The following is a 27763-nucleotide window of genomic DNA, read 5'->3' as shown; positions in this document are numbered from 1 at the left end:
CTAATTAATAAATGACGTATAAGCGAAGTAATAAGATAATCTTCTCGTTGTCTGTCTTCTAACTATTTTTATTTTATTTTATGAAAACTCTTTGAAACTGCTTAAATTATATTGATTCACAGGCCTCATGAGGGAAAAAACATGACGGATGCTTGTGGGAAAGCAAAAATCAACAGCTGCAGTGTGATTGACTGACAGCGCTCGTGTCCAATCAAAAGAGAGTCCCTTCTCCTGTGGCCAATTGCGTGCGAGTGGGCGGGACCTGCGGTGGTCTGAACTGCTTGTGTAGCTGCGGCTAGTTAGCCTAGCTGCGCTGCTGAGCAATGACATGCTTTGATATAGAAATGCTATTCCAACGGGGTACCGCGTCTGATCAGCTAGGCTAGCTTCGCGGAGTGGAAAAAAAAAATACTGGCCGCTAGCTCGGATTCTGGATACCATTCGTGTGCATCCCGTGCCAGTATCCGTGACGCTTTAACACATTTCCAGAAGGAGATAAGAAGAGGTGGCCACCAGCAGTCAGGTAAGACGTGGTGTGACTGAGCAGGGTGTAAATCTGAGCTGATGGTGAGGCTATGCTCCAGGGCTGCCGTTCAGACTAGCTCCTGCTATCCTTCCATTCAACGTTAACAGCACACGTAGGCTAACAGCTAAACGTTAACCCAGACATGTCGCCCTGCCAACATGGCCAACATACGGCAACCCAGCTGGCTAACGGTCGGTTTGCCTTTCACCGAAATGTAACCGTTAAAAAGCATTACTGGGATTTTTTTCCCATCTCATCCAGTTAGCCAAGGTAGATAGCGTGACACGCTGCCAAGCTAAAGTTGAGAGATAAAAGCTGGAATATAACTGCTACACAGTCGACTTTTTCTTTTTTTTTTTTTTCTTACATGTATCCACACTTCATTGCCCCACGTTAACACTTCCATTTCTCAGATTGAAAACGGAGAGGACGAATTAACAGTAGCCGCAGTGGCGTTAAAACGGTTAATATTTGCATTTTAATTAAATGTAGTCTCTGTTTTGTTGTTTTCTCGTCTACATATGTTTTTCCATGGTGTGGCTGTGGCTCAAGTTGAAGTTGTTGGTTGTTGTGTAGTGATTTCAACTCAGCTTCGTCATGGTCACGATGGAGGCATTCCCTAACATTAATGACTGCTTTTAAATAGCCATAAATGGCTGTTGTAGTCATGCCCTCATCTTTTACCCCTTTTTTTAATATTGCCATTTCTCAGTGCATTGATATTTCTAACTAGTTTATAGTATTTTAAGTGTTAATTCTGATTTACAGCTAGTGAAATAACCATTTAGGCTACAAGATGCCAGTAAAAAGTGTTTTATTCAAGGTGATGTCTTCAGATTTCCCCAAATCATTGATTTTTACCATAAAATATGCAGGGAATTAAATGATCACTTTAAAGAACCTGTGCTTTAAGTTAAAGAAACGCCTAAAATCAATGATCGAAACTGGACAGAGCTCTAATTCAAAGAGGAAAACAGACAACCGCACACCAGACTGAAAGTTGTCCATGCGCCTGTATCTACCTACGAGGATCAGTAACAGGAAGACGGATATACTTGACACATGAAACATTTCTGCTTTTGCGTAAGATTTTTAGATAATTGCACACCTTCTTGATCTCCTGACATCTTTTTTTCGACCTTACACAACCGTAGCCAGACTAAATGTCATGCTTTGGTAGCACAATGGGTAATGCAGCTGTGTAATTGTTGGCAAGATCTCTCGCCTTATGTTTTTGTGGCCTTTTACAAAAATTGGTTCAGCAACACTGCGCTGCAATCTCTGAGATTATTGCGGCTTGAGTATTTTATCCCGCTTGGATTAATTTGATGTGCGGCTACTTGTGTCTGAAGGATTTAAGTGTGGCTCTCCAAACACCGGCAGCTGTTCAATAGCACAGTTTTCAGTAATTGTTGTCAGTCTTAAGGTTTCGGGGAGGAGAGAGGGAGGGAGAAGCATTTGGTCTGCTGTAGCTTAGTGGGAGTCACAGGGAGGATGGCCACAGTTTACAGGGAAAAATGGAGCTGTCATCCTTCTAAGCATTTTAACCTTGAAGGCTGACTTTCTATTTTCATATTCGATTTACAAAAGTGGCCATCAGACGACTTGTGTGGAAAATTCGCACCTGTCAGCTGGGAGGTTGCGAGCTTATGTGCAGGATGGAGGACTCCCCCCAAAGTAAAGCTTTCACTGCTCGGCTATACATGTTCATATTGCAGTGATGTGTTCATTTGTCCTATTCATAGCACCCGCTGACTCACACACCCGCTAACAACACTCGCGTTTCTACGTTATGACAGAAAAATCATATGACTATAAAGCGATGGTCTTATTTTTATGTAACATCTTGCCCTCGCCACTTTCCCAGTGCCTGACTTTGCCTCCAGCAGCAAAAAATCTGTTCTCGCAGCCTACGGGGAAAATGCCAACTGCACATTTCACGATAGCCAAAAATTAAGGCGGCTGAAAACAGAAATCTAGTCTATTAAGTATCTTTTGGTTTCAAATAAAGTTGAGAAATGGTTATTTTTTTTTTTTCATCACTTGCACAGTTCCTCTGCATAATTTCCCTTCCATTTCCTCTTTTTTTATCATTTGTTTTTTTTGTCTGTCTGACATTTTTTCATGTGGTTACCCATGCATTAATGAATATTTGAACAGGCAATAGAAAAGAGATACTTTCTATATTTTAACAGAGGTCACCTGTCGAGCAGCCCAACTGCTCCTGTTCCTTGACAAAGGGCAAATGGGGATAAGGCTGTATTTTATTTATAGATAAACTTCACTGTTTCCTGACACCATTAGTACAACCAGAACTGTTATTGATGTTTGCCAAAGCAAAGTCATCAAGCGTTGCACTGTTAATGTTGTCAGTGTGATGTAATCCTCCCCACTTGTGTAAAACCGTGGGGCTATGTGAAATCAAGATAATTGTTGGTGGTGTTTTTTATTAGGAGTAAGTGATTTGACTTCCTCTTACAGGAGAAATGAAGTGGGCAGTTTCAGGGGTGTTTTTCTTTCTTAGCTCATTATGGTTCGGGGGTTTCTTTCAGTGGGTTTGGCAGAGAGAAAAAGAGGATGTGTGTATTTGTGAAACCGCAAATCGTTATGACAGAAGTTGTCGTGTGTCCACGATTTAAAAAAAAAAAAAAAAAAAAAGCTTTCATAATGTGTTCTCAGAAATGCGCGTTTCTCTCATAAGAAAGCAGATTTTTCAGGTACAACCATTTTGAAGAAACCCTGAGACAGTGTCTAATGTTTCCACCTCCACAGATTTAGTGTGAATTTGCTGATGCAGCCACAGGTGCTGCCCTTAACACCTCTCACCAGGCTTACCAAGTGAGACAGCAGCGGCATTACTTCAGTATTACTTCTCTGGCATCATAAAGTTTTGAATTCAAGTTCATCTGATTGCTCATCACTTTCAGATCCTTCCCTGCGTTCCCTAATTGTTTTTATGGAAGTTGTGTGACAACAAAAATGCATACAGGTTTCTTGTCTTGGACTATCTGTCAGTCAGTTTCTGTGTTTTATTTTGTTTGTTCCTTTTCATGGCTAATGTAGGGGCTACTGTATCCTCATTTCACAGATGTTTACAGAATTTATTATTTTTAAACTAAAGCGTTCACACATTCGACCCATCAACTTACACTAAATTATGGTTCCTGTCCAAGTGGCGCTGAGGTGAAGAACCTTTCACATCTTCAAATAGCTATTTATATAGGTCTATTTTAAGGCAGTATTGTAATTAAAACCTACTAAAGGGCAATATTTATCTATTGCAGTAGAATAGCCACCTCAAGTATGCTGTGGTGTCTATGCTGTGCTCTGCAGTAAGTTCAGTTTTGGGTCCACAGTCTTGCCAGAACACTAGCATGCCGTTCCAGTAACATTAAAACAAGCTGACTACAGTTTATAGAAGATACTAATGTCATGTTGGAAATCGGACTGTAGACCAAGCCAAATAAAGCCAAATAAAGCCAAATAAAATCGCTGATCTCTGATGCCATCATCAGTTATTGGGTTGTTTAGGTCCACAAACTGGACATCATCAGTAGATCACTTAGAACCAACTGATCTATTGGTTCTAAGTGATCTAGTAGCTGTTGGTTTCAGAGTTTATTTCAACTGAAAATGGTCAACATGGTTTAGTCTTTAGTATGACCTCCATCACCACATTCACATTCATTGCTAGATCCTGGTTGGGTTGTTTGGAGGTCATCTGCGTTACCCGTCTGGGACAGAGAGAGACTGGCTTTTAGTAAAATGACATGCAAACATACGCTTTACTCACTGAGATAATATTGTAAAAGAACCCATTTTCATTAGGAACAGTCTTTCCAGTGTTTCAAACGTGTGTAGGCCGACAGCACGGAGGTGAGGCTCTCTGTGGAAAATGTTTTCTTTCTTGTCGGTCTCCTATCAAAAATCTTGTAGATGTTGATTTGTGCTGACCCCAGATTTTTGTGGCATCACCATGCAATCTGGAATGCCTCCTGCTCCCAAGATGCTCATTCACAAGTTCAGACACGTGGCCTCTGTCTCAAGTAGCTTGTTTAGTCCTATTGTGACGGCACCCTAGGGCTCACAGAAGAAACCTGTGTATCCATTTCATCTTTCTGACACCGGCTGTCTTGGATCGTTATTTTGCAGTTTTCAAAATAACCTGCTATTTTGAATGCAACAGTAGCCTTTTCCTGAAAGCTACAGTTGCAACAAGGTATACAGCTACAGATTTTACGTATCTCTTTTATTGACTCCTTAATACTACTACTAGCCTGAAGTAGCCTGGTAGCACAGAAAAACAAACCACAAGCGGCTTTATTGTACTTTGGTACTTGATGTTAGGAGTCCTTCTGCTTTGTAAACTTGGATTAGTCATCGGGAAATCCCCTCTGAGTTTGTGAGGTAACCTGAAGGTTTATTATTTTGTTGCCTTGATCCCAGTTTGCTTGGATGTGGTCGTCATTGGACCTGGCAGACAGGCCAACCAGAACAAGAATTGGCAGCCCCAGGGTGTGGTTGAGGATGTGTAGGCTGCAGATCCAGAAGGGGTCTGAGGAAGTGGATCCTTTCTTTAAGGATGTCTTATACTCGGATAGAATAAAAGTATCTTCCTGTTGGAACTCCTCCTGCTAAGGCCATCTGTATACTATCTGTTAACTCTAAATAATTAATGTTAATTTGACAACGTGTGAGTCTGGCTTACATTCTGTGATTCTGCAGTGATATTATTTCTATATTTAGCTTCCACTGTTGTAGAACAGACTGTCTATGTGCAATATGTTCGTATTCTGTGGTTTGTGATAAGGATGCTTTGATCACGCTTCTCAGTACTGATAAAGATCACTGATTTAATTCATTTTGACAAGTTCGCTTAGAGTATTTTTTTCAGCAAGCGCCCACATGAGAGACCCTGAGAAAGTCACCTTTCTGTCATCACTTTTTCCACTGAGCTTATTTCATCTCTTCAGAGAAACCAATATGTTCCTCTACACCAGGGTGCTCACACTTTTTTGGCTTGCGAGCTACTTTTACAATGACCAAGTCAAACTGATCTACCCATACATACATATATATATATAGTCGCATTAATTGTCGTATTAATTGTTGCTTCAGTGTTAAAAGCTCTATTCATCTTTGTTTTTATTTTTATCAAGAAAAATTGGTGCAATGCACCTTTAGAAAAATAGCACTGTCTCTTTAAGAAAGACGGTAGTCTTGAGTTGTCGTTGAAGTTGTGCGTGGCTGTGGATGTGTGCCGTCAACTGAGGGCATGTTGCAAACATAAAGTCAAAATAAATAAAGATGAACGTCTGTCTTGCTGGTTTTTTTGGAGTTGCAACGTATAAATGTTTTAGACGAACATTTAAAAAACTTTTTCATTGGCACGCGATCTACCCGCACGACCTTCGCGATCTACCGGTCAATCGCGATCGACGTAATGATAGGCTTACCATAATTGCATTACTTCGAAACACTGAAACTTTTCATTTTTTTGTCCATAGTAAGGATTGGGGAAACTGTTTTCGTATTTTAACAGTAATTGTGTACATTAGTCTTCCACAGGAAGGCGCTGTCACAGTGTTTGGCATTGTGTGTCTCTCTTCCAGACACAAAAAGAAAGTAGTTTCACCATTACTGTCTTACAGTGGGCTAGACAGTAACATCCAGAATGGAGAATATGCAGCAGTGATAATGAACTGTCAAGTGAAATGGGGAAGTGAAAACACTAGTGTGGAGATGTTAAATTTCCTCGACTGAGATAAAATCATCAAATTTAGCGATGAATATCCTCTAGGCGCAAATATTAGAACTTTTTAGTTTTTAGTTTTTTATTTTATTTAGTAACAGATTGATACTATAAGTTGGTCAGGCATAACATTATGACCACCCACCTGATGTTGTGCCTCCAAAACAGTACTGACTCATCAGAGAATGGACATGGTCCTTCTGAGGGTGTCCTGTGGTGTCTGGCAACAGAATGTTGTTAGTGGGGACCTTTGGGTCCTGTGGGTTGAGGGGAGGGGCCTCTGTGGATCATCCCACAGATACTTGATCAGTTTGGGATCTAGTAAATTTGGAGGCCACGTTTTTGTGTGTGTGCCTGTGTCAGGCTGCATCCTGCTGGGGATGGCTGCTGCCATAAAGGAGTGTCATTGCGATGGGGCGGGGGTGCCTGGTCTGGTCTAGGTGGGTGGTACATGTCTAAGTAACCTTTCTGAATGCCAGATCCAATAGTTTACCAGCAGAACATTGCATTGTCACAAAATGGTCAGGTATTCACTTCTCCTGTTAGTGGTCATAATGATATGGCTGATCGATGTATATTCCAACAAGTATGTAGCTGTGTACCTGATTCCCCTAAAGTTAAACATTCAAAATTATTGTATGGTAAGAATTGTGACATTCGATTTTGCGTGGGACTTTTTCTCAGTAGACTGCTAAGCAACTTACTTCAAAAAGTGACATTTGCGTGCACTTTTCAAAGATTTGTGTAGAGTGTAGGATGAGCCCTTTGATGTGAAATTAGTTTAAAACTAACTTGAAACTTTGGCTGTCGGTTCTTGCTACAAGAGTAAATCTCTGGTAGTTCTCAAAGGACAACAGCCACGGCCTATTTTGGGCCATTCCCAACTGCCGAGGGTGATCCCGAGGGGTGGATAACCAACTGCTTTCACACAGTCATGAGTGTAGCCTACAGTAAATGCTTAGTCCAAAACACTGGACCCCCCCCCCCCCCCCCCACCCCCCCCACCCCACACACACACACACACACACACACACACACACACACACACACACACACACACAATTAAATTTTAATATCATACTGGGATGATGCTAATTTCTAATGTGGAAAGTTGCACGTTTACTCAGCAACACTGGTGTTAAAGTTTAAACTAGTCCTTAGCTTCATCTCGTTAATGAGGTGCATTACATGCACCAATGCTAAGCAAAGATAAGTTATCTGGACTCCTCTGAACTCGGGTCAAGCCTGCGCTCTGTCAGATTGCATCACTTTCCCATCATCCGGTCACCCTTGTGTCCGCACTTCCTGTCTCACAGCTGGCCTGCCAAGTCTCCCATGACCCTTTGCTGCTATGCTGCTGCTTTGTTTTGAGAGAATCTGGGACAGCTGGGATGAGATGCGATCCCATGGGTTTTAGTAGCTGTGGCACAGTGTGGAGGGGGGAAAAAAAAAAGAGAGAGAGCATGTAACTGTGGGTCCAGCGCTGCATGGTCAGTTTGTGAAGCTGCCCTGTGGCTAAAATGCAAGTTTTGGTGTAAGTTGGAGGAAGTGTAGCGGCGCTAGAGGGGCTGAGAGAGCATACAGAGCACATTCCAGAAGGCAGCAGAGCCCTGTGATTTTAGCAGGCTGTCACAGGGATTAGGTTACTCTGTCTGCCTCTGTGAGCTCATGCTGTTGCCGTCCCAGTGCCTCAGCAGTCTTGCCGAGCAGCGGTACACTGTTTACTCCCACAGTGAAGACAGAAAGGGATTCATATTGGCTCTCGTAGCCTTTTTTTTAAGCTTCAAAACAGTATTGAGGTGCTGTGACTTCATTTTTACGGAAAGAAAATTCTCATGTTTTTTTGTAAATTAAGTCGGCGACACACAATGACATTTATTCTGAACATCAAGACAGATTTGATCGTCTGTATCTCATGCTGTCTTCTGTAAAGCCTGCCAGTGAAATGCATTGCCACTCAGGCCACTAGGTGTGCTCTTTGCCTGGATGCTCACTTGCGTTGTCTTTCTCTTGCAAAGACACAAGTGGTTATGCCAGCAGCTGTAGACTGCAGGATGTGGTGAACTCATGTCACTTTTGTTTCATAGTAACATGAGAACTCGCAAAGTTGCACGGTGCATCTCCATTACCCCGCTGACGTGCAGTTGTCGTGGTTTGTGGTTTACAGTATCGTTTAAACCTCTTCAAATTTTATTGACTAGTTAAAAGGTATTTTCTGAAAATCTAACTATAGCATCATCACCCTTTGCTTATTGGATATGGCAGTGATACCGTTGCCAGGTCTGAGTCAGTTGTATGTTGCTGATGGGAAACAGCTGTGACAAGTGTTCGTACTCTTGAGAACATAAGTGGCAATGATAGAAATACTGGTTGACCTGTCACTGACCCGCTGGTGGTACGACTGCAGATAACATTAACCCAGTTTAACAGCTTGGTTCTTATTAGTTAACAATACTGCATATATGCACGACACAAATACACCCTCTTATTCTGCAAACCTATTCTCACACCTGTGGTAATATTACCATGCAGAGTTTGCGGAGTGTCTGTATTGTGCTGTGACTTGTGAATGCAAGACGTTCTTACCACAGAATCTGTTTAATAGAAAATGCATTGCCACTAAGTGCCAAATATTCTCAGGCTTCATTTTAAGAGCGTACAAAACACTTTTTAAATTAACCATTGCTTGATTAATCTAAGTTATTATCCACGCTTTAATCGATAATAAAAAATAATGATTAGTTGCAGCTTTAATCAGATAAACTCCTATTAAGTTGCTTGATTTGGTGTTCACTTCCTGTAGTGACTCATTTGCTGTGTTATGGAAGCTGTAATTAAGTTATTTGCTGTCCTCATAATAGTAATACAACAGGACTAACTTGCTCCTGTGTCAAGACTGCAAGAGAATGAAAAGCTCTTATTTTGAAGCAGATGCAGGATGCATACCCTTCGTCGGCCTTCTGATTGGCCTGCTGGCCACCAACCAGAGGGCTACAACCTTTTGTGAAGTCCCAGCTTCCGGTGCTACTGTTGCTAGGTTAGACAAACAGTAGCAACGCAGGGCTCCGTTCCCAAAGAAAAGACTTAGTGAGCATTGTAACGTAATCGTGATTCTTGAAATACTGAAAATACTGAAGTAGGTACATTTGACGAGTGTGGGAACAGCAAACTGAAAAAAACATAATTTTTTTTTTTTCAGTGTCTGCCAACATTAGGATGATTGCTAAAGTTAGCTGTCTCACCTCCACATTACCTCTAGACCAGGGGTGTCAAACTCATTTTAGTTCAGGGGCCACATACAGCCCAGTTTGATGTCAAGGGGGCCAGACCAATAACACAATAGAGTATTTACCTATAAATAACGACAGCTCCAAATGTTTTAGTGCAAAGAAGAACATTATGAAAATGTTTACATTTAATGACTGGACTTTTCTTAAGAAAAAGAAATGCAATTTCTGTTTAGTTCTAGGTCTCAGGGTTCTGTGTGAACCCTAGGAATAGCAATTACTTTTACTGGAAAAATTGCAGTTAATGTCTTCAATGTAATTTTTGCAATTCGCAAATTCATCCTGCGGGCCAGATTGAACCCTCTGGCGGGCCAGTTTTGGCCCCCGGGCCTTATGTTTGACAAGTATGCTCTAGACTAAATATTTTTCTAAGGGAATGGACCCCTGCATTGCTATAGTGTGTCTGACCTAGCAACACAGGAAGACTTCTGGTTGATGGTCAGCAGACCAATCAGAAGGCCGACAAAGGGTGGATTGGTTTTTGTTTGGTTAAAAACATGAAATTAATAAGCGAGTGTAGAATTGTTTTCCTTTTTGTCAGCAGATCAGTTTTTAATGATTCAAGCGAGGAATGGTACCAAAAAAAAAAAGTAGCTGCGGCGAGCTGGGAAAACCCTGCGCTTACCACAGACCACCGTATTTGACCACCTCTCCACCATTCCTTGCAGACTGGGTGCCTTTGTTGACAACCGCAAATCTTGTGCATGAAGATTTTGTTTTTGCTTTATGTCTGGCACCCGTGTTATTTTCAGACTCCTTGGCTGCTTCAAAACATCCATACACAACTGGTTAGTCACTACAAAGGTCACGGGCTATTTGGCAAGGAGCGGTGAATCATTACATCATTGCGTTTGACGACCTTTTCCACGAAATATTTCCAGATCAGCAGCCTGTGCCCTTCACACCTCCAGTTCTGCATGGGCCTCTCTCCCCCACAGGTTTTTCTAAATAATCAGAGAACAACAAAATAATAATAATAATAATTAGTTGTCTTTTTAGAATCATCAAACTACTAATGAGCCTGCAGATGTTTTTACTCGTCTGTGTCAGCTCAAATAAAAATACAGTCCCACACTTGTTGCATCTTTTGTCTGTTTTTGTGATGAAACGGTTTCTCGGTTTTATGTTTTAGAAAGGTAAAAACAAACGCTACCACAAAGACGCAAGATAGTTTTACACTCTAAATAAGATGATGGTTTTGCTACGGGGCTGTAATTGATTGGACTTGTCTGTTAATTCTGCCAGCCGGCACGGTAAACGGAGATCCACAGTGGACGTGAATGTGACACCGCTTGCAGTTTGACCTGTCTGACCTTGTGTTTAGAGGCGTGGAGTGGCGACTGGCCTCGGCTCAGTTTGCAGCTGCGTGATTAGCTCGGGAGCATCTGTCGCCCAACTTTTTTGATCCTCCCTCACATCTGCACGTGTCGTTAAGTCACTGCGGTGTTAATGCGCGCTCAGTGCTCGGCCACCTCAGATGTGGGGGGGGTGATGGCAGCTAAAAGAGAGCCTGGGCCGCAGTGTGCTTTCTGAAAATGGGAGATAACTGGGAAAGGGATAGTCCCACGCTGACGATTCTGTTGTCGAAATTGTGGGGAGAGTAGAAAGTGGAAAAACGATAGTGAGAGAGGGGTGTTGTAAACGGAGAGGGAGCACATATATATGCTTGCCTCTTTGGCAGAGCAGCAATCCAGCCCAGCCCAGCCCAGGGAGTGGAGAGATTGTTGCTTTTGTCTTGGTGAAAGAGCCACTTGAGGAGAGTAAATCAGCTCTTTGTTTCTGTGTGCCTCTCCCTAACATGTCAGTGTTCATTAATTTAATTAACGATGGAAAAGGGGCAGGCAATAACTTGCCATGAGATAAAACCACAGCATACACCCGAATGTTTTTCTTTTGTAAATTAAGTCAACTACGCCCCACATGGGGAAACACAATCCAGTCAAAAATTTGAGCTGGATCTTTCAGTCGCACCTCTTAGAGCCTCATCAAGCTATCATCCCCTGTTACATTTACAAGAAATACTTGAGCAGTGTTGTTCCTTGCTCTCGGCTCATACGTATTTATTGTTTATTCTGCTCCTCTCAGTTAATCATGCTGAAAGTTGGCTTGGCTGCCTCTCCCGGTGTTTGCCTAAGATCAGGTTCTGGGCCTGTCTCAAGACCAGCTGTGGCAGAAACTTAAGACATTACTGCTGCTTCGAATGAAAACCAAAAGCTCCCTGTGTGTGACGTCAGCGTCTCGTCCCTGAAGTCGGTCGAGGGGGGGGGAAAGGTGAAACTCCATCCACTCCCATGACATCAGAGCAGCCGCTTCAATAGTGCCTCACTCCCTCTGTGCTGACCCAAGTATCTGCCGTATTAACCTAAGAAGAGCCTGACTGTGCTGATGGCTATGGGGTCATAAGACCAGTTGTTGTGAATGTGCTCATTGTTGAGCATGAAGTCTTCACAGTGGATCACAGTGCTCCAAAATCATAATTTTAGATAGCCTGGGGAACCAGTGAGGCTTCGCAAACAATGGGGCCATGCTTGTAATGCAGTTGGCATAAGCAAATCATAGACGGCAGTCATAAGAATATTTATAGTGCTAAACTTCAAACATTATCTACCTCATTAGTGCTCAGTGAGAACTACACTCCCTGACATAGCAGCACGGCTGACATACAGTGACTCCTCTTTACTTCCCTGATACAGTAATCTTTGCCGTCCTCCTTGCTCCCAGGTTTATGTTGGACACATAACACAAAGGACAGTCGTCTACTACTGAGAGGAAATCATCCCGTGTAAATGTCTGAAGAATGCGGATACAAAGAGATTAGTTGTACGCTTCAACAGCAGTGTTTAATACAGAGAAGAATAGTCATTTGTATGTAGTCATATGTTATCTCAAGAACACAATTGGTGGAGGGAAATTCTGTCTGGAGAGACTAAACTGTGGAAATGGTTTCTGGCCTTGCTGTATTACATTAGTTTATTGGGATAGCATTGTCCATAAATTGGCATGAATGTACTACTGCATACTGAATGGACAGCGGCTTGGCTGTTATTAAAAATATCAAGGCTCTGTAAAAGCTGTAGTTTCTGAGGGTGACATTTGCAGAAAGATTGTGAGAAGAGTCGCTTTGTAACACTCTCTTCCATCGTCTCTGTTTTTTTTTTTTTTTACAGGTCAACAGAAGCATCAGAGCCCTTCAAGTTCTCAGCTTTGATGCAGTACAGGTACAACGGTCTATTTCAGTCTCTGACAGATTCCAAATTTACTTTTGGCGTGTCTTCTGTCTTAGTGCCTGGAGCAAACGGCACAGTTGGAGAGTAAAATGTGTGTGAAGTCTGAGCAGGCACAGGAAACAGATACACATGATCCATACTTGGGCAAGATATGTCAGTTCAGAGGGATGCTCTGTGAATGGTGCGTTCCAAATAAGATGCTATTACTGCTGCATCTAAGACACCACGAGTCCCGAAGGCACCGTTTAATAAGACTTGAGACTTAACAAGTTAGTTAAAATTGTCTTTATGACGTATTATACTCCTGCTACAAATATAACCATAGAAGTCTTGTAAATACCCAACAATCATTTTGATCTATGACTGCATTCAACACGTTTTTTTTTTTTCTTTTCTTATTTTAGTTGAAAGTAGAAATTGTCTTTATGACGGCGTATATTCCGTCCCGCCCCTCTGATGTCTTTCTTTTCTCCACCAGTGTACCTAGTGCAAGATGACGGAAGAGGTGATTGTCGTCGCCAAGTTTGACTACATGGCCCAGCAGGACCAGGAGCTGGACATCAAGAAAAACGAGCGGCTCTGGCTCCTCGACGACTCCAAGTCCTGGTGGAGGGTTCGAAATGCCACCAACAAAACGGGCTTCGTGCCGTCCAACTATGTGGAGAGGAAGAACAGCGCCAGGAAAGCTTCCATCGTCAAGAATCTCAAAGACACGCTCGGTAAAAGAAACTGTTACGGTTTCTGCAGCTTACAAGTTGAATTCTGCGTGTGGTGGTTTGATAAAGCATCGACCAGAAACCATGTTGAAGTTTACCCTCTCCCCACAACCTTATTTATTTTTATGCAAAATGCCGTTAAGCAGCAGAGTTATTTGCAGTCTAAATATTTATACATCTTCGGCCCTTCACGTCATTTTCGTGACAGGCTTTGTGTTTCACACCATTTTTATTTTCCTTTTAAAAGAAACCAAGCAGCATCTTTTATCTAGGCCAGCTCGCTTTGTTTGTTTTCACCACGCGGTTGTGGTATGTAACGAATTATATGAAAGTCACCACAGGAAGGTGGTCTCAGGCAGATTGTGTGATTGGCTCAACAGTAGACGGAGACTTTCTTCTCGCTGTGCACTCAGACTGAAACTTTAGTATCTGATTGGAGTGTGTGTAGTGCTCTCTGTACTGTACTCTCTGATCCAGCGCTTTTACCAGTTTTACCTTGAAGCATTTACTCAGGTAAGGCACCACTATTTACTTTTTTACTGACATCCAGTTATAGCTCCAGTACTTTTTTTTTTCACACAACATAAGACTTCTATCTTGCCTTTTATTGTGAATTGATGCAGCGCAGGTGTTGTCTACTCCGTCAGCACCGCAGTAATATTTCTGGGCGCTGCCATTCGCCAGGGGCCTTGTACTGCCGGGAACAAGCCAAATGTAACCGTGTATGTAAGCCAAGGTTACCATTTGTTTTAGCTTAATTCCTCTTGATGACAGATATAAGTGATAATTTGCGATGCGCCCGCTGACCGCTGGTATCCAGCCTGGAACACGTCCGGATAGCTCGGCATTTGCTTTGCCTGTGATTTCACCGTTTGATTATTTCGCTTATGTGTTTTCATTAAGCGCCCTGTCTTTGGTTTCTGATGCTTTTCATATTGTGGTCTGCAATGTGTTTGCACTGCAGGGGATTGTTTAATGCATGATGGTATAACTATTTTAGTTACTAAGACCGTGGTTGTCTCATTGTGTTTTACACTAGCATTTGCTAACGTGTAGATTTTAATGTGATGTAATAAACAGGACTGCATGATACCGACGGTCAACTGTGCTGACCTATTTTAGGCTTTTGGTTATAGCGGGTGCGTTATTAATGCAGTGGTTTTTACTTTTATTTTTTGTGAAGCTCAACTATGAAGCTTAAACTACCATCTGCACTTTAGGTACCCCAGTAAGACAACAGCATAGCATTAAACTGGCAATAAAAGGTCGTCTTATGTCTTTTCCTTGCTGCCGGTATGGTGATGATGACGCACTCGTGTGTGTGGGGAGGACTTTGCGAGGAAGCCCTTAGCCCCAAAACGGCATTTCCCTGCAGCTGCAGAGAAGAGGCAAAGAGGGGGGTGTTTTTGGTTTTGTTACACCGAAGTGTGTCATCAGTTTAGAACCGTATCGCACGTTGCAGTGTTTGCAAGACACTTATCTGTTGGACATGAGTTCTGCGCCTTCCTGTTCGCTGCACAGTGCGTGTGCGAATGTTGTGGTGAAAGGAGACGTTTGCGTAATGCTCCGTACTAAAATACTCTGAGGATGGAAAAAGAGCTGTGTTGAATTGACTTCAACTAAAAAGGATTTAACATTTTTGCTCTGACTTGACCCAAGCTTAGTTTTATTTGTCATCAGTAGCGGCTGTGGCTCAGTAGGTAGAGCGGGTTGTCCACGAACCAGAGGGTTAGCGGTTCGATCCCCGGAATGTGCCACATGCTGAAGTGTCCTTGAGCAAGACACTGAACCCCCAGTTGCTCCCAGTGCGTGGCACTGGTGTGTGAATGTGTGTGTGCTTGTGTGAGCGAATGGGTAGATGTGTCTATGACTGTAAAGCGCTTTGAGTACCAATAGGTAGAAAAGCGCTATATAAAAGCAAGGCCATTTATTTGTGTGTGTGTGGTGGGTCAAGAGCATGTGTTATCCCCACAACATCTGACCTGTCACTACAACCACTGATCAGGGGGTTCAGGTGAACAGCTGCACGGATGACACAAGCACAAGCCATGTCTTGTAAAAACACAAGTTTAACAAAAACTTATCCTTGTTAAACACAAATGCAGCCACAGAAATCTCGTAAATACCTAACAATCATTTTGATCCACAAAATTGTAACTGGGGGTGTTGTGGGTGGTTATATATATTTTTTTTGTTTGTTTTTTTCATGCGCGTGTGTGGGAGAGGAATCAAGAGACGCAGCACCACACTTTCATATGTTATGTGGGAGGGAAATCTATTTCTTTTCTTTCTTAAACGGGCCCGTTGCTGGGTGTGGAGTGGTGTCATCGCATTGAAAGAATGCGTGAGGGTATGATCTGTCTGCAGATGGCTGTGTTTTGCCTCGCGAGTGTGTGTGTGTGAGCGTTTCTACGTTTGAACACTCATGTTTCCTGGGTTTGTTGTAAAGTTATGAGTGTGTGTCTCAACAAACAACTGCAGTCATGTGACACCGAGCACTCAGTGACTCACTCGGCCATTGCTGTGTCCCCACAGAGCCCTTCCTTTTTTTTTTTTCCCCCTCCTAAAAAGACCCTCTCACACATGCGAATGTGCTGCTGTGTGTTGAGGAAATCGCCGCTTCACTTTTTCTTTCTTTCATTTTCTCTCTAAGTCTAAGCTTCAGCCTCCCCCTCTCTCCCTCCTTCTTCCCCTCTCCATGAGGCCTCTGTATTCCGCCTTCCAGAGTTGGACTGGAGGCCTCTCCATTCTGCTCTGATTGGCTAAACGTGACCACATGGTCAAAGAGTGGGCTGCCCTGCTCCACTAGCCCGCCCAGCTCTCTGGGTGTTCACATGGAATAACTCTACAGCTGCAGTGGGAAGAGAGCAGGGGCCGGGAAAGAGAGGGAGAGACGGCGAGCCCAAAATGGACATGGCTAACCTATTCAAACATTTCTTTCGTGAGTTTTCAACTTTTTCCCCCCATTCTTCTGAAGCTCATTATAGTTGCTCTGACTCGTTTGTTGTTTGGCAAGTGGCTTAGAAGTCTTTTGTCTGAAGTTTAAGCGGCTCTTTTTTTCTCTCTCTAACTGTGGCGGAGCAGTTGTCAGGTTTTTTTTTTTTTTTTTCCCCTTTTCTCATCCTTCTGATTTTTCACTTTACTTCAAGTTAGCCAAATGAAGGTGTCATATTTAGAGGAGGCAGAAACTGATTTTTGTGCTAACATGTTGTGCTGCCGTGGAGTTGGTGAGAGGGTGTCTTAACAGCTTTTGAGGTTGTGTCTGTGTGAGCGGCTGAGGAGACTGGGTGGATATGCTTTTGAAAAGCCTTCTGCTGAGCTGAAGCCTGTAATTGCCTCAGCAATCCTCCTCTGTCTCTGTCTTTTAAACGCATACATACACACACAGTAATCCTACTCATATTTTTTCTTGCATTTGTCTTAGTGAGGGAGCTGGAACTTGGTGGATAACGTTATCTCACTTGGAGACCCCCCCCCCCCTCCACCCTGTTTAGGAATATCTCAGGACATAGTCAATGTCTGTTTTCTTTTATGTTACCCTCAGGGCGAGCGCACTCTTTCTGGGAGGGTCCCCACCCCCCCCCCACTCCACTCCACCCCACCGCCACTCACGAGCTACAGTTGAAGGGACGTGGGGTGCTCATGTAGAACACTGTAGTCATTGTGCTAAGAGGAGGAAGGGGTCTTTGCTGATAGATGGGACCCAGGCTCCCATCTCCTGCACCTCGCTCAGTTATCAGAAGAATGTCAGTGCTCGGGCAGCTCTGTTGGTCGTGGTTACTTTACAGCCACGCTGACACTCTTTTTCAAAAGGCCCCGCTGTAATCTCACCTTGTAACTGCTGAGTGCTATCTCCTGTCTTTGTCCGCCCTCCCTCCTTGTGTGTCCACTGACTGATCCAGCGAGTGTCAAGGGGCGAGAAGAACATAGAGATGAGCTAACAAAACTTTTGCTTGTGTAAACTGAGAGCTGTTAGTCTCTTGCTCTCGCTCTCTTTCTCTCTCTCTCTCTTTCCCCTCCCTCTGTTTTCCTGTTTCTCAGCCTCCCCAGCGAGCGGAAACTCTAATTTGAGCCACATTTCTCTCTGAGCTTTGGAGAAGTGCAAGCCAGAGAGGAAGTGAGAAGTTAGAAGGAAGTTGAATCATTGTGTCGGGCTCTGTCCGTTGGACTTTCTGGCAGTCTCTCCCTCCCGCTCCCTCTTTTCCAACTTCTTTTCTCCAAACCAATAATCACTCTTTCCTGACAGCAAAAGCAAAAAAGACGTAATCATGATTAAGAAATTGGCGGCAGAGTCGTCAACGTCACTTAGGCCTGAGATGTTTTTCTCCTGTGGATCCGTCTGTTCTTCTTTGTGTTCCTGCACCCTTTTCCCTCACCAGTTGGCTGGGAGGAAGTGAATAGTGGTCTGGGCTTGTTGAGGAGTTGCCAGGACTGTAAACATGTTGGCAGATAACAGCATAAACATCTACAGCACAGCTCCTGGGCTCCGGCAAATGCCCCCCTGGTATTATCGTATAATGTGCAGATTATTTTCTAAATTAATCGGTTAATCGTTTGCTCTGTAGAACAACAGGAAAAAAAAATGGCGGTCACATCTTACATTCTGTGTTTTCTATTATTAAGTAATATGAAAACCAGATATGTCCCCATTTCACAGAAACTGAGAATTTCCCCATTTTCTGTTTTAAAAAGATATAAAAACGGTTTTTGGAACAGAAGTATCAGATTCTTTGGAAGTTAAAGATTCTTTGTTTTAGATAGAAAATCACGATGTTCCTCAAAATATCATTTTGACATCATCGCCTGAAACTTGCGTATCTTAAGCATTTGGAAATACATTTTCAAGTTTTTTGAATATTGAGCTTCCTGAATACGATACAAAGTGTAAATAGTTTTCTTAATCCTAACTGCTGCTCACAGATTAATGTTGGTTTTCCTTCTGCCCCATATCAGAAACGTGTTGGTTTATTGCTGTACCCAAATGTAACATGACAAAGCATGTGGTTATGGAAAGTTATTGACTGAGGGGAATCCCAGGCATTTATCAAAGCAGGCTTGTTTTACAATAAGCCTGCTTTGATAGAATTGAATTTACATTTAGGTCAATAGAGAGGAGGTTAAGTAAAACTAGGCCAAGTGAAAGGGAGTTTATAAATACAGATTTATTTATTTTTTGGTGCGAAATCCTGTGAGAATGAGCGAATCATTTCAGTGCTGCTGCATTAATGCACACAATCACAATTATTAGGCGTATAGAAAGAAATTTAATAATGGTTGGCTTTACTGTCGGAGAGGTTTCTACTTGGCGTGGCCCCAGACGGTAACATCACACCGTCCAGAGCTGTGCTTCTCCATCACGGCGATCGATGGCTGTCTGCTCCCTTTTGATGTCTCAGGCGGCTGAAGTTGAAAGAACTTTGCACGTTTCCTGCGCAGCTATCAGTCAACCACGTTAGCAGCTTGATTGAAGCCGTGTCTTAAAAGGCGGCCCCAGACATCCCCTGTGAAGAATACGCCAACTCACTCTTGTGTGCGTTCCCTTTAGTTTTTATTGACTCACTCGTTGACTGCGCATGCTGTCATTACATTTAATGTGCAAGTCCATATGGCAGAGGGTTGCTGATTTGCGTTACTTGTCTCGTGAAGCATGGGGAATTGCTAGATTATAATTTATTCAACCTAACTAGAATTGCTACCTAACCTGCCCAGCCTAACCTAATTCGAAACTGAACTAATACCAAATTTAGACCGCGAGCAAATGCGTGTGGTGTCAAAGCGGAGGGGATGTTCAGACGCTGTCAGACAGCCTGACGCGGGGTGTTGTCGTCCACAGAGGAAGAGCCGTGGAATGGAGGGAAGCCAAGAGGTCGAAAGGGCCCTAGCAGACAATGGACAGCAGGCCAGCGCAGGGAGGCCAGAGTTAAAAAACAAACTAATTCCGGTCTGTCACTGGTAGCCGAACAAACGCCCCTTCACTTTCTTCTCCCCCTGCTTGTGTACTTGGTCTGTAAACAGAAAGGACCTTCTTCAGACGGGTTTAACATGTGCGTGTTGTGGTCCTCATCATTGTTAGCAGATATTTGCTGCCTGATCTGTTGCAATATGATTTCCTTCCTGCATCCTTCTCTCAGGAAATGCACAGGAAAAAGCATGTGACGTCAAAAAGGAGAAACCTTTCCACACCGCACTACTTTTTAAATTTCTCTTGTAAAGCTCTCTCCTGGGTAGCAGAAGAGCAGCAACATGGTTTTCAGGGGAAGTTGAATACCACAGTGCAGGTATACATGTGAAGTTCTCGTAGCTGGCTTTGTACTTACAGTAAACATCAGTTGGAAAGAGTGCGCATTTGCGATGAGAAGACGACTAAGCTTCTCAGAATGGTGATTAGGTGTAGTTTTCCACTCCTTATCCGCTGTGCCGCCTTTACATGGGTCCAAATCTAAAAATATCATTCTGTTGTCTGTCGAATGGTGTACATATAAATGCCAACGGAGTAATTCTGCTCTTCTTTATGTGGGCGATGTTGTGGTAAAAGTGAAAAGGGTTTTTAGCTCTCTGGTCCTCTGATATCCAGGTCACTGCCCTACTTCTATATGTTGACGCTACTTCATAAAATTACAGTACAAATTTTATGATTGTCAGAATCATCTGTTATTTCTACAGGTCAGAAAAAAACCTGCACACACTGTGTTACTTCTACACGTGTGTGTCGGTGTCGTTACTCGACTGGAAATAACTTGTAGAGGTCAGCATGTTTGAGGGGCCACTGACTGTGCCCCGAAAGTTCATTAAACACCCAAACCTGGCGGAGTATCAAAGGAGTGCTCGACAAACCCAGTCACCGTCGGTTGAGCAGAATGCAGCTGTGTCCACCTCTGAAAACACTGGCCTTCTGTGTGTGTGTGTGAGAAAAGACGACGCTGAACAGAAAAAGGGAAGCACAAACTCGCAGCCACACACGTGAATTCTTGTAATTAACCTACGGCAGCATGACAGATGGGCCCTTAGACAAGCAGATGCCCTCAATAACAACCCCCTTATCTTCTCCGAGTGTGATCTACCTGTGGCACTACAGGCAAATCCCAACTTCCCCTTACTGCCTTGGCACAGATTGAGCATCTAGTCAAATGCAGCGCCTCTGCTTTTTTAATGCAAAGCGTCGGCTGGAGCAGGAAGCGGCGAATACAAACCCTGACGGGGACGCTGATAAGGGCTGCGTTACCTGGCAGGAGAGATAAAATATAAACTCTCACTTGTCTCTGTTCTCAGCTGGAGCCAAAAGATTATTTACACAGAGCCGACCCCTGACCTTCGTTTGGAGCGAACTGGGTCATTTCCAGCCGTGCAAAGACACATCCTGGAGCGTGCACCTGCATCATCACTGTTTTGTTTTTTTTTTCCTCCTCCCAAAAGGCATGTTAGATTTGTAGATCTAGATTTAGTTTGTATCATGTTGTCACGCTCCGTGCTCTCCTTCTTATATTTGCCGCTTCACTTTGTGAAACGTCTTTTCCCCGATATCTGTGTCGTGTCTTTTTGCAGTTCTGCCTTTTAGTTATTAAGTCTGCACAGATACTAGTTATGGATGCGCCTAACCTCCACCTAGAGACATCAGCTCTTAACACCCTGTCTGGAGTCTGTAGTTATGTACAGTGGCGTGACTAATGACAGGGTCTACCTGGAAGCAATTTGACGTCGGACTCTCTGTGCTACCGTGAAATTTGTCTGCGCTCCTTGAGTCAGAGACACCCTTCAGTAACAATTTATCCGTGTAAAGCGTATCCAGTACGACGCTGTGACACATTAGTCATGTCCCCTCGCTCCGTCCCGGAGACTACACCCTGTTTTACTGTATAATTTCACCCAGCTGTCTTTTGATTATGCAAACAATACCCTGCAAACGTAATCAGAACTAGGGTCTCTGCTTTCGTCTGCTCAGTGTCTAGTAACGGCCTTGGCTTCAGTCTGGTTTGCCTACATCGTCAGTAAGGTCTGTGATGATTACAGTAATGTCATATTAGCTATGGTTGACAGTGATGTATAGACGGGCGAGAGCTTCTTAGAAAGTTGGAAGAACATACGATCTCAACAAGGCATCCGCTGGCTGGCTACACATGTCTCTCATACAACTGTTAGCATGCCAGGCTGCCAAGTGGAAATTCCTGCCCAGTAAGACGATGACCACAGACCTTCCAGTGCTCGGCCTCAGGGCCCCGCAACCCAGGAAAAGGCTCAAGGGCATGGTGTTTTAGAGGTGGTGTCACGGAGTGCAGGTTTTAAACGATGCCAGGTCGACTGCTCACGTCCATGTCCACGGCTGACGTTTTGCCGGCTAACAAAAAGGAAAAGCTGGTTTCGTGATAACCTGCGGTTGATAAAGTGCGGATGAATGCGCTCTTAATCATCGGCGCATTACACTCGAGTCAGAGGCGGGGTGCTTGGAGAGTGATGGGGCTTGGGAGGGACTGGAGAGCCAGTGCGGACCGATAGGAGGAATGAACGCTGTACGAAGTGCTGGCAGGAATGGGGTTTGGTGTCGAGCTGCAGCGCGAGCGAGGGGAAGCTGAGGTGATTAGTGCAACGTGATCAGCAACAACGTAATGCGACTGAAACTTGTTGCTTCTAGAGTTGAGGGCAAGCGTGGTTTGTAGCCAGCAGCAGTAGTTCACATTTTTTAGTGTCCACAGGACTTCTAAGCTCATGCCAAAACAGGTTTTCATCCCACTCACATTTTTTTTTTTTTTTTTTTTTTTTCACCATGCCAGCCTTGCTTTTTTTTGTTTCCTCAGCACCTAGACCTAATCCCCAAGAATGTATTTGGATTGTGAGTGAGGGGGTTAGGGCACTGCGATGTGGAAAAGGAGTGATATTTAGCCCTGATTACCCACCCTCCCTGTATTTCGGCACAGCCCATAATGCTTATTATTGCTTCCTGGTATTTGTCTGGGATTTTTTTTTTTCTTCTCCTAAATTTTTCAGAGGTGTTTTATAATGGTGGTAGCAGTTTTTCTGTTAGGACTTGTTCTACCTCACTGCAAGTGTGGAAAAAAAAAATGAAATCCTAAGGGACTTTTGTTTTTAGTAAAATTATCATGTCAGGTATCTTACAAAAGATCCGTACCTGCTTATTCCAGATGTCCGACTCATTCATTCATTGGTTTCTGCAAACTTTAACACCTTTCCTTGATTATATTTTCAGGAATTGGGAAGGTGAAGAGCAGAAAAGGAGGGATGAGAGACACAGCCTCTAACGCCGACACAGACCCGTACACAGACGAGCGGCTGTATGACCTCAACCTGCCCGCCCTGGTCAAGTTCAGCTACGCGGCGGAGCGTGAGGACGAGCTGTCTCTGGTGAAGGGCACGCGGGTGGTGGTCATGGAGAAGTGCAGCGACGGCTGGTGGAGGGGAAGCTACAACGGACGGTCTGGCTGGTTTCCGTCCAACTACGTGACGGAGGACGTGGACGGGACGGCGGGGGGAGGGGGCATGGGTGGGCTCGGTGACCCGGCCGGATCGCTAACGGAGAAGCTAGCTGCCGTGGTGAACAGCACCGCGAATGGAAACCGAGTGCTGCACACGGTTCAGGCGCTCTACCCTTTCAGCTCAGACAACGTGGAGGAACTGAACTTCGAGAAGGGCGAGATAATGGAGGTCGTGGAGAAGCCGGAGAACGATCCAGAGTGGTGGAAGTGCCGCAAAGCGGACGGACAGCTGGGCTTGGTGCCTAAGAACTACGTCACCGTGCTGGACTCCACCTCCCATAAAACCACAGCGGGGCCTGCTGGGCCGCCTACACCGGACTGTGACTACATCTCACCTTCAGCCAGCGGGCGCTTTGCGGGGAAGGAGTGGTACTATGGAAAGGTGACACGCCACCAGGCGGAGGTTGCCCTCAACCAGAGAGGCACCGAGGGAGACTTCCTCATCCGAGACAGCGAGTCATCGGTCAGTAGCCTATACCTACTCCTGAAACAACCATTCATTTCTTACCTGTTTTCCATATTTGCTTTGAAATAATCTTAATAACCCATGTTTTCCTTTTTAGCCAAACGACTTTTCCATCTCCCTGAAGGCGCAGAGTAAGAACAAGCATTTCAAAGTGCAGCTGAAGGAAGACCTTTACTGCATTGGACAGCGCAAGTTCAACTCTATGGAAGAGCTTGTTGAACACTACAAAAAGGCCCCCATCTTCACCAGTGAGCAGGGAGACAAACTGTACCTGATCAAGGCCCTGGCTGCCTCCTGATCCAACCATCACAAACACGCATACACCAACACACACACACACGCACACACACCTACACATTCTTAATGGCATCCATATATAACACAGATACACACACTAACATTTCAACTCCAAGCCTGAGAACTTAACACATCATCAGGACTTAAATGGCTGATTTGTGAGCATTCCAAGAGGAGGTATGGAAAAAGCATGGGAGAGACTTGGAGGGGGGAGACGAAAGACTATGGACTCCTGAGAGTTGACTACAGACCTCTTGGTCGCCTATTTTAAATTATCCAGATGTGTTAGGTCATAGGCAATGCCATGTATTTCCCCCTTGATATCTATTAGAGTTGCATTTAGTTTTCTCTTTTTCTGTTGATAATATATAATCTTTTTTTAACAGTTTCTTTTAAAATGTGATTTTTTTTTTTTTTAACTGTACACAATACACAAACACCTGACTGAGACATTTTTTTTCAGATGTTAGCAAACTCAGAGCCTAGAAGTCTACATTTCAAACTATTTTTGTGTTGTCTGTCTTAACGCATTCTTTCGTCGTTGTGGACACACTAATCCACAGCGCTCTGCTAATCATGAATAAAAATTAAGTGACCAAAATATATTTATTGATGATTCTGTTAGGTTTGTAGAGATTGGAATATGACACTGTGCATCTTTATCTCTCTTTTTTTTTTTTGTTTTCTCTAAGAATTCATCTTCTTGTGCAAGGTCAGCCTAGATATTCATCTTTCTTTCAACAGAACTGCTTGTCTCACATATTGCTGTATCCACATCATGTGAATGTTACAAAGCCGGGGCGTCACAGACCGTCTGGCCTCGAAATCCCATGACTTTGCATGGATGCTCGCAAACAGGATAGTGTCCCGACACCTTCTTTGTATCTCCCCAGAAGGGACACTGACGGTCCACATGGGCGATGGGGAGTTTATTTGTTCATCTAGAGGTCATGTGAAGAGTCAAAAAGTATTTTTCCATCCTGGTCCTAGTTCCCTCCAGCCCCAGCGTGTGTGTGTGGGGGTTACAGCTGATGTGTCTTCCCAATGTTGCCAAAGGGGATGATTCTCAGGATGGAGTCCAGTGGGGGGGGGGGGGCAGGGAGATGGAGAGAGGGGTGTTTGCTGACAACAGTAAAGCTTCCAGACAAACAAGTTCTGTGGAGCTCGGAGGGGAAATGGAGGACCAGTCAAGAGGATGATGTCACTGCTCCTGAATTAGTGATCACTGGAGGGAATGGAGGACTTAAAGGTCGCCCAGGGGTCGTGTTTGTGTGGTTGCAAATCACATAGATCACGTTAGGAGACGCCCTCTTCCTTAAGCAGGCACAGGGGATTTTCAGAAAACAATTCCTTTATGGCAAAGTTCTCCCAAGAAAAACTGCTTCAAAGGCAGTTTCGCCATTTATTTCCATGACTAATACAGTGTAAATGAGTCTAAATGTATGGTCAGTGTCACTTGAGAATAGTTATCAGCGGCTCTCATGGCTTATATTTACAGTAAGGGTCTCTAGCTAATGGTTATTTGGTGAAAGTAGTGTTTGAATGTTGAAGTGCAGCAATCAGAGCTGCAGCAGCAGCGTTGGCAGGGAGCCACTGGAGCAGTGGGCTCAGGGAGACGATGATCACGATGGCTGCGATGATGAGTTCTCCAGCTGTGGCCAGTTGGAACAGAGTGCAGGAAGAAAGAGGGATTTCACAGAAGAGGAAAGGAAAGATGGAAATTAAAAAACAAAAGCAGTGAATTAGGAACTTGGGGGAGGAGACTTGGAGAATCTTGCTCCAATGGATCCCCACGCCCGGTCTTGTACAGGCCCCGCTGATGCATCAGAGCAGAGAATAAAAGATTTTAGATGGGAGTGCATTGGAAGGGCTTTAAGGTAATCCAGGCATTAAAAAAATCTCTCATGCCGCAAAGGAGAAAAAAAAAAAAAAAGGAAAAACATGGGTGTGAACCTTTTTCGTCCTCCATTCCCCAGGTGACGGACAATGCTATACACACGAGAGCTGCGTTTTCAGCTGCAAAAGATGACTTGCATAAACAGTGAAACAATTACTTTTCAGTTTGAGTTATGGTGGGTTAAAAGGGCAAGTGCTAATTTTACACTTAACAGTACCAAGCTGAAATCTGAACTGAAACCAGATCTTATTAAACAGGATAAAAACGACATTCCAGGATTAGGAATATTTAGATTTCTAAATGCATGGCTGAAAGTGTAAATCACAGGATTGTTTATCGGCATGGCTTGAGTGACTTATACTTTTTTTTTATTTTGTGAATTCTGGGTCCCAGATCTTAATTTGAATCAGTGCCTGTATTCATTTTCACCCACCAGATTAGTGTTTGGGTTTCCGAGAATCCCATCACGTGTGATTTACGCCACCCAGTCCCTGGCTGTTGTGTTGTTGTTGCCATTTTGCTGACACTTCATGTTGAGATCGTGTTTGCCTACAGTTGTAATCGGCTGCTTTTGGCGAAATTTCCTCCCTGGCTTCCACCTCTACAGCATCTGCGATGCCGCGCAGCATTAAAGTGACAAACGCCGACGCAATGTGCCCCAGTTTGAAGGATTTAGGAGGAGATTTTAATGTGCCTTCACAGCTTTTTGTCAACCAAAGGTTTAGTGTCCCATTTATTTCTTTTTTACCCCGCGCTTCCCACTTCTCTTGTCAACGCTGCGCGCTATTTGGTTAAAGCTTTGCATGTGCGTCAGTTGAGTGATTAGTGAGCGGCGTGTGAAAACATCCTTACAGGGAAGTGTATTTCCTCATTTAATACTCACTTTGACATAGGCTGATTTATTTTTTCATCATGCATAAAATGTCCATTAGTTGCTCTTGTGTGTAGTTTCAAGTGACCTTACCATAGCCGATTTCATCAAGTATAACTTCTTAAGTGAACAGTGAATGCCTACATGTACAGTATAAAAAAAAATATGTGCTGGTGTTCATTCAGAAACATAACCCCAGGTGTGATGTAATCATGACCTGAATCTCATGTATGAGCACCTCAAGTAACGGTATCACATATTGTTGGTTGTGAAGAAACCGTCATGGTTTCTGAGGATAGTTTTTTTATGTCTGTATGTAAAGCTAGTGTAAGACATTCACTTTTGCAGTTTAGCCACTTAAATATATAAAAGAAATCCTTTAAATGTTTTACTTGATATCCACGTACAGAACTACAGTATCTCCCTGCATAGATATTGTTACTGGGATCTTTTTCATTTTACAAAAACGGAGGCCGCATGAGCAGAGCCTTTTGTAGCTGTACAGAAATTTGAATCTGCATAAAAAAGACGCTGCAGCCAGTTGCGACTGATATTATCAAGAGATTTGTTTTAGACTGATCCGAGAACTACACTGCGGCCGAGCGCTAAAAAAAAGCCTGAGATTGCTCTCGGTAGATTTCTTGATGATGTTCAGAACAAGTGGTCCGTGTTTTAACTTTGGTGCTTTTGTGCTGCTTACATTTCTATGGTGTTCTTTGTCTCACAAAGCTTTTTGTCTTTTTTTTTTTTTTTTTTGTTTTGTTTTGTTTCCTGTCTGTATGAGAGAGTGAAGAATTCATGCTGTGGAATGATAAAGGCAGTGCTGTGAAAATTTAATGTCATGCTCTTAATACTGTTTTTATGGAGGGGAGATCGTCTTCAGGTGTAATAATTTAGAAGAGTTTATTAGAGTGTTCAAAAGACGTAATAAACGGCATAAAAAGGATGGATGTCTGTTGTTTTTAATCTATCGCAGGGTTTGAATACTTTCAGCGTTAATTGTTAAACGGTACTTCTACTTTCATTTTTTTTTTCCCATAAAGCTTTTACTTATTTCTGAAATGCAGCAATTGATGTTTCTTTAATATAAAAGGCCTTGTGTTTGGCTACAACACATTACTTTATAAAAGTGTTCTTTGTTTCTTTTTGTGTAATAGCTGTGTTGTGATTGTAACACAACTGAAATTGGGACATGAAGGTTATCCGACAGCAGAGTAGCTTTGTGTGATGTATGTGTGC

At 43.5% G+C, this 27763-nt stretch overlaps 1 protein-coding gene across 4 annotated transcripts; it reads left to right on the top strand.

Moving 5' to 3' along the window:
- The first annotated feature begins 194 nt into the window (after positions 1–194).
- Positions 195–27470, top strand: nck1b (NCK adaptor protein 1b). Of its 4 annotated transcripts, XM_084566788.1 has the most exons (5): positions 195–523; positions 12733–12783; positions 13271–13511; positions 22708–23456; positions 23557–27470. In XM_084566788.1, exons 3-5 carry the CDS (start codon positions 13286–13288, stop codon positions 23755–23757), a joined length of 1176 nt encoding a protein of 391 aa, XP_084422914.1. In that variant the 5' UTR covers positions 195–523; positions 12733–12783; positions 13271–13285; the 3' UTR covers positions 23758–27470. The 4 variants fall into 4 exon arrangements, with proteins under 4 accessions (XP_084422914.1, XP_084422915.1, XP_084422916.1 ...); XM_084566789.1 differs by lacking the exon at positions 195–523 and having other exon boundaries at positions 12459–12783; XM_084566790.1 differs by lacking the exons at positions 195–523; positions 12733–12783 and having other exon boundaries at positions 12925–13511.
- Positions 27471–27763: the final 293 nt, after the last annotated feature.

This window comes from Chelon labrosus (assembly GCF_963514085.1).
Source record: "Chelon labrosus genome assembly, chromosome: 18".
NCBI classification, from domain to species: domain Eukaryota; kingdom Metazoa; phylum Chordata; class Actinopteri; order Mugiliformes; family Mugilidae; genus Chelon; species Chelon labrosus.
This window is presented reverse-complemented; position numbering and strand designations above follow the sequence as displayed.